Source organism: Alosa pseudoharengus, unplaced genomic scaffold (assembly GCF_046254945.1).
Source record: "Alosa pseudoharengus isolate Yale_2024_CS ecotype anadromous, Long Island Sound unplaced genomic scaffold, YU_APseudo_1.1 YU_APseudo_1.1_scf_17, whole genome shotgun sequence".
Taxonomy (NCBI): Eukaryota; Metazoa; Chordata; class Actinopteri; order Clupeiformes; family Clupeidae; genus Alosa; species Alosa pseudoharengus.
Genome location: NW_027468640.1, coordinates 9,157,394 through 9,164,893, shown reverse-complemented (window position 1 = coordinate 9,164,893; position 7,500 = coordinate 9,157,394). Strand labels below are relative to the sequence as shown.

Below are 7,500 nucleotides of genomic sequence, written 5' to 3'. Positions count from 1 at the left end.
TGCATTGAATTAAATTGAACTGTTTAAGTTCATTGAATTAAAATCAGTTGAACTGAATCGAATCGAAGTGAATTAGACTGAATTGAATTGACTTTAATGAAAGTTAAGTGAATTGACACTTTGATTAGTGTGTGTGCTCCCTGCTCTGTCCCAACGTCCACTCCATCTTTCGGCTCACCTTCAGGACTGTCCGCCCGAGTCCGGAGACTTCCGCTCGCAGCAGTGCTCGGCCCACGCGGACGTGTGGCACCAGGGTCAGTTCCACGAGTGGCTGCCCGTCGACAACGACCCCGAGAACCCCTGTGCCCTCAAGTGCCGCGCCAAGGGCTCTGGCCAGGTGGTGGAGCTGGCGCCCAAAGTGCTGGACGGAACACGCTGCTACACGGAGTCCCTGGACATGTGCATCAGCGGGGTGTGTCAGGTGAGGAGGACAGCAGAACAACGTGGACACAAACACACACACACAAACACACACACACACACACACACACATACACACAAACACGCACAAACACACTAACAAACACAAACACCACACACACACACACACACACACACACACACACACACAAACACACAAACACACACACACACACACACACACACACATACACACAAACACGCACACACACACTAACAAACACAAACACCACACACACACACACACACACACACACACACACACACACACACACACAAACACACACACAAACACAAACACACACACACACACACACACACCACACAAACATAGACACACACACACACACACACACACACACACACACACACACACCACACAAACACAGACACACACACACACACACCACACAAACATAGACACACACACACACACACACACACACACATAAACACACACACACAGACACACTCAGATGCGCAAACACAAGAAGGGAAGCCGTGAACAGTAAATGATGGATGGGGTGTGTCAAGAAAATGAAAAGCAAGAATAGAAAGGCCAAGTTACAATGAATAGTCCAGCCCACTGGCCTCTACCGGACCCATATTGCATTGCAATTATACCACCGAGATCAGGGCAACACTGCCATTTACCAAACATGGGTCTGTGCTTTACACAGCTGTGGATCTGTGATGTGTGTGTGTGTGTGTGTTTACATTAGTAATTGACGCGTCATGTTGTCACTGGAAATACCCCATGTATTGACGTGGATCCCTGAGACAGCTGTGGGCTTAGCTAGGCCGTTAGCGTATTTAGATCACATAGTTTGGGGCTTCAGGGAGATTATCTGGATTAGGTCACCATTAGCTAATAGAATAATTGGCAACACAGTTAAAGCAACAGAGTGATCGTTTACACTTGGTATCTCCTCTGTCTGATGCCACTCTGTGTCTGTGTGTGTGTGTGTGTGTGTGTATGTGTGTGTGTGTGTGTGTGTGTGTGTGTGTGTGTTGTGTGTGTGTTGTGTGTGTGTGTGTGTGTGTGTTGTGTGTGTGTGTGTGTGTGTGTGTGTGTGTTTCTTTGTCCCCTGGCAGATTGTGGGCTGTGACCTTGAGCTGGGCAGCACAGCGAAAGAGGACAACTGTGGCGTCTGCAACGGAGACGGCTCGTCCTGCCGCCTGGTGCGAGGACACTACAAATCCCAGCATGCATCTGGAAAAAGTGAGTTCAACACCCTCACTTCCTCAATTACTCACACAGATATCTGTATGGGATGCACATGTTTTGTGTTTGTATGTCTGAGTCAAATGTTTTTGTGTTTTAGTATTCACTCATTTTTTCGGTTTGAAGTAATGAAATTTAACATGCACGATAACAGAATCAAAGATGGGAATTGAACAGACTGTAAGAGTCACCGTAATGTGGTACCTTTTATTTTTTAATCACATCAAATTAAATTTTAAATGATGTCACTGACTTTTATTGACCTATTAAGAAACACAACAGTAATTGTTTGGACGTCAGCCTTATTTGCAAAACATCTGCATATCAGTACACAGCTGTAACACCGCAAGTACCCACCATGACAACCAGCTGTTCCTGATTCCGATTCTGAATTCCGATAGGCACCTATGTTCCACTTGAAAACACTGAGGGAGAGAGGGAGGTTAGTTGCCTTATCACAGGAAGTGAGACTGCACTTACACAAAGGGCTTTTTCTTATGTTTCTCACGGTTATATTTGAGTTGGGTGGTGGAAAATCTGTTTTAAGTTTTTACTGAAATGCCCTTAAAAAAGGTTTAAGAATCTGATAATGCTGTGGTAGACTCCGTAGCGAGCCTGACCATGATTTTTTTTTTGTCATTTGGTTTAAGACTGTTTCAATTGTGAGTCAGAAAACTATTTTCTACCACAAGACATGAAACACATGGATACAAGACAAATGGCAGGACAAAAGGCATTGTACAACCTTATTGTGTCATTATATAAACAGTTATTCATTGTAAAATAATAGCGAAATAACATTAAAAAAAAACATTAAAACAACATTAAAGGCAGAGATATGTTTGACTTTATTCATACATGCATGACGCCCAAGCCCAGGACTGTCTGGGCGGTTCTCTCTGGCCTTTGACTGTGTGTGTTTGAGGGTGATTAAGACCGACGTTTGCATTGAGTGAGATCATTTAAGGATAGCAGGACACAAAGGTCTCTCCCCCCCGCTCCCCACTCTGGGATTTGTCAGGTGTTAATATTCCATTGCTGCTCGTGTGAACCAGCGGCCATTCCCCGCCATCACTTCCAGGCTTGTTCTTTTATTGCTCAGAAGACATGCTTTGACATGCTTTCAGTTTAGGTTGAACTGCTGGACAGAGAGAGGACCAGAGTCTGTATAGAACTTACAGTGCTTTCACAACCCCACCCTCCCCTGAAAACCCATTCTTTTGGTTCACTATACAACTCTTGAAATGCTGTGGTAGAAGCCAAACAATGGCATCCACCTTGAATGCCTGGTAGCAACTTTACGAGACAGAAAATTTTAGACACTAAACGTGAAGGCTGTCTTCCTTTTAATGTAGGAAGTTGTAAAGATAATACTGACAGCCGTGATTGTTTTCGTAAGCGGGAGAAAGGTCTTCATTATTTCAACAGGGACACATTTCACGTCTCCTCTGAACAGTTGCTGCAATCGAGCTGCCATTTTGTTTGCGCATATAGCGGACAACTTTATATTTATATAACGTCTACTTTTCTGGCTCCTCTCTTTCAGCGGAGGACACGGTGGTGGTCATCCCCTTCGGCAGTCGTCATGTCCGTCTCGTTCTGAAAGGCCCGGATCACTTGTGTAAGTTTTGGTAGGTCCAGGGAGCTTCTGTTTCAACAACTGAAGATGTGAAAAAGGGCCCCTTTGGCCCCCTGGGACCCCTTTAAGTCCCCAAAATAGTGACATAGCAAACTCAAGTAGTTTGAGACACTAAATAATCAACCCATGTTTGTCCCCAAAATATTGACATGGCAAACTTAAGTAGTTTGAGACACTAAATAATCAACCCATGTTTGTCCCCAAAATAGTGACATAGCAAACTTAAGTAGTTTGAGACACTAAATAATCAACCCATGTTTGTCCCCAAAATAGTGACATAGCAAACTTAAGTAGTTTGAGACACTAAATAATCAACCCATGTTTGTCCCCAAAATAGTGACATAGCAAACTTAAGTAGTTTGAGACACTAAATAATCAACCCATGTTTGTCCCCAAAATAGTGACATAGCAAACTTAAGTAGTTTGAGACACTAAATAATCAACCCATGTTTGTCCCCAAAATAGTGACATAGCAAACTTACTCTAAGTAGTTTGAGACACTAAATAATCAACCCATGTTTGTTGGTAGTTCTCCAGTCTTAATGGCATTCTCTGCAGGATTTTCCACAGGTTTCATGCACTTAGGATAGTGATTTCTTGTCATCTCTCAATGAGCATTTGTTCTGCAAAGGATTTGTCTGAGCTGCCGTCTCATATGCGTTTGCAAAGACTCCAAAATGAAGCTAAAGCACTGCTGTCCTCATACATTTCTATGGAGGATTGCTAAAGCACTGCTGTCCTCATACATTTCTATGGAGGATTCTTTAGCTAAGACTCCAAAATGACACTAAAGCACTGCTGTCCTCATACATTTCTATGGAGGATTCTTTAGCTAAGACTCCAAAATGACGCTAAAGCACTGCTGTCCTCATACATTTCTATGGAGGATTCTTTAAGTGGCGAGTCTCCTCCTCTATAAAGTGCCTGGCTAGAGCACTGCGTAGACCCCCCTGGGCATGCCATTCATTATTTGGATCACTCACTCAACGTCTTCATCATCGTCTGGGTCTTCTGCTCTCCGGGACAGAGGGGAGAGGACAGAGCAGCACAGAGGAGATGAGTGTGTGTGTGTGTGTGTGTGTGTGTGTGTGTGTGTGTGTGTGTGTGTGTGTGTGTGTGTGTGTGTGTGTGCGCGTGTGCGCGTCTGTGTGTGTGCTCCTTCCTGACATTGCTGCAGTGTGTGTGTGTGTGTGATGTGATGCGATCCAAATGCTCTTCAGGCGCAGCAGAACAGAACAGCACCACTGATGTCAGGAGGTTTGGCGAGTGCTCCCTCCGCACCCGGCTGAAATCTAGAACAAATGTTCATCTCTCCCCCTCCTCCTCCCAACACCAGCGTCTCTCAGCTCCGCTAAGGGGCTGTGTTGTACTGCCTTCTTCCCCATCTCTCTCTCTCTCTTTCTATCTCTCTCTGTCTCCCTCTTTATCTCTCTCTCTCCATCTCTCTCTCTCTCTATCTCTCTCACTTCTCCATCATTCCTTTCTATCTCTCTCTTTCTCTCTCAGTCTCCCTCTTCATCTCTCTCTCTCTCCATCTCTCTCACTCTCCATTTCTCTCTCTTTGTCTCAATCTCTCACGGACACATTCCTCATTAAAACATCTCACTGTTCTTTTCTCATGCCGAGGATGGAGAAATGGTAACCATCTGGGCAGTAGTGACGAGTCTCGAGAATGTGTGTGTGTGTGTGTGTGTGTGTGTGTGTGTGTGTGTGTGTGTGTGTGTGTGTGTGTGTGTGTGTGTTTGTGTGTGCGCATTGTGGAGTCAGTTTCCAATCACACACACATACCCAGTGTTACGGCAGGCTGCCCTGTAACCAGGGGTCACAGTAAGGTTAGGAGGTTGGCTGGTATTTAAACGTTGACTGGTATTTAGCAGTTTTTTTGGATGAAAGCGACATGGACTCTTCGATTGGCCATTCGATTGTGGAGTGGTAAGCGGAGACACAAGAGGAACATACGTGTTTCACTACACCTCACACACACACACACACACCCATATACACACACACACACACACACACACACACACACACACACACACACACACACACACACAGAGGGAGAGAGAGTACACCTCTCTGCTTTCATGTGCCTTTTCACCATTATGGTTGTAGGGAGAGAACCAAAATTACTCTCCGTCACCAATGTGCATCTGACCAATTTCACCATACAACCAGACGTGTGCCTGATCTAAACCAATGTGCATCTGACCAATTTCACCATACAACCAGACGTGTGCCTGATCTAAACCAATGTGCATCTGACCAATTTCACCATACAACCAGACGTGTGCCTGATCTAAACCAATGTGCATCTGACCAATTTCACCATACACCAGATGTGGTCCTGATCTAAACCAATGTGCGTCCGACCAATTTCACCATACAACCAGACGTGTACCTGATCTAAACCAATGTGCATCTGACCAATTTCACCATACACCAGATGTGGTCCTGATCTAAACCAATGTGCATCTGACCAATTTCACCATACACCAGATGTGGCCCTGATCTATATAGCCTAGCCACCCTGCATATCATATGGTTCATGTTATGCTTAGTGAAGACTCACTAATTCTACAAATGCAAAGTAAGTAGGCCTAATAGGCCAGCACAGTTTGACCACGCTCCAAACTAGGGGAGTGCAGGCCAACCTGAACTTGTAAATGATGAGAACAGCATAACTCCGCCACCTCCTTGTCCTTGACATGCCCAGCCTTGGAACTCTCTCTCTCTCTCTCTCTCTCTCTTTCTCTCTCTCTCTCTCTCTCTCTCTCTCTCTCTCTCTCTCTCTCTCTCTCTCTCGTGAGAGATCCGGGGCGGCTAATAAAAAAACATATATAGCTATTCCATGTTAGCTATAGCCCCAAATGCCCATACCTAACAACACCGCTGCTCTTACAGTACATAACTTTGGGATAGACAGCAAAAAGCTTATTTTAAAATGTTGGTGTGTTTCTTTTAAGTCCTCACCCTGGTCATTGTTGGTGTGTTCCTTTTAAGTCCTCACCCTGGTCATTGTTTAGCTAGTTAGCCATCTGCTAATGCTAATGGTGTTGCTGCTGTTGTAAACGGCTCTGTCTGTTTTGACCAGCGCTGGAGAGCAAGACCCTGCAGGGGGTGAAGGGGGGGCTGTCCCTGGACACCACCAGGCACTACGTGCTGGAGAACACCACCGTGGACTTCCAGCAGCTCACGGACAAGGAGGTGATGAGGATAGCCGGACCGCTAGGAGCTGACTTTACTGTTAAAGTGAGTAAGGGTAGGGCTATGCACAACACACAGACACACATGCGAATACACACATGCACACACACACACACACACACACACACACACACACACACACACACTCACACACTTTCCTCCTTGGAGTATTCTGCTCAAGGTCTCTTTCCGTTAAAGGGAGTTTTTGTCTTTTGAACTATTACCCTTGAGCTTTCTTTCCATAACACTTCTTGACACCATGCGCATTTAAAGCCGACACTACATGGCCAAACAATATTGAATTGAACTGAATATTGAATTGAATTGAGTTATTAAAAAAAGGAACTGCCACTTTGCCTCAGTGTTTTGCTGGTGATGTAACTCAGATTCTCCCCTCCTCGCCTCCGGTTTACCTGATCTGTGTCAGTATTAAACACAAACAGGTGCTCTACGGTTCTGTTGCGGTTCTGTTTGAGTTTGGACAGTGCTCATGTTCCTGGGGCCCAGTACAGCCCAAACCTGTCAAGCCAGTCTTTCTCACATCGGAGCAGCCATTAGTGTCAGTGGGAGGGGGTTGACGTTAGCGTTAGCTTACTGAGATTGGAGTTTTTTTGGCTCAACTTTTTGGCTTTTTCGCTCTTTTCTGTTGAGTGGAAAGAGGTTGTCAAGCCAAGTCAAATTTATTATCCCGCCCAGGGAAATTAGGTTGCAGCCAGGCATTACAAAAACACAACAAAGAGATAGAAATACAACGCTAAAGACAGATACATGGCCGATAACAGGTACAGAAAAAACCCAGTGATGTACAATACAGGATCAATACAACGTTAAAACAGATACATGGTCAATACAATTAGGAAAGGAGAAGCTAAAATGCAAAACTAGACGAAGCTCAGAGGAAGCCGACTTTAGTATTTTTCTGACACTGAGAGGTGAGACAGTTAGCTTTGTGACAGCACAGGATCACTTCTTTTATAGTGGAGGGGACCAATCACTTCTTTTATAGGGG

At 44.9% G+C, this 7,500-nt stretch overlaps 1 protein-coding gene across 1 annotated transcript in view; it reads left to right on the top strand.

Moving 5' to 3' along the window:
- The window catches only part of LOC143127212 (ADAMTS-like protein 1), a 217,445-nt gene that overhangs the window by 186,365 nt on the left and 23,580 nt on the right, over positions 1-7,500 (top strand). The window contains exons 5-8 of the mRNA XM_076288554.1: positions 185-421; positions 1,516-1,642; positions 3,192-3,266; positions 6,379-6,536. Coding sequence (XP_076144669.1) covers positions 185-421; positions 1,516-1,642; positions 3,192-3,266; positions 6,379-6,536 — 597 coding nt within the window. The remainder of the gene's footprint in view (positions 1-184; positions 422-1,515; positions 1,643-3,191; positions 3,267-6,378; positions 6,537-7,500) is intronic.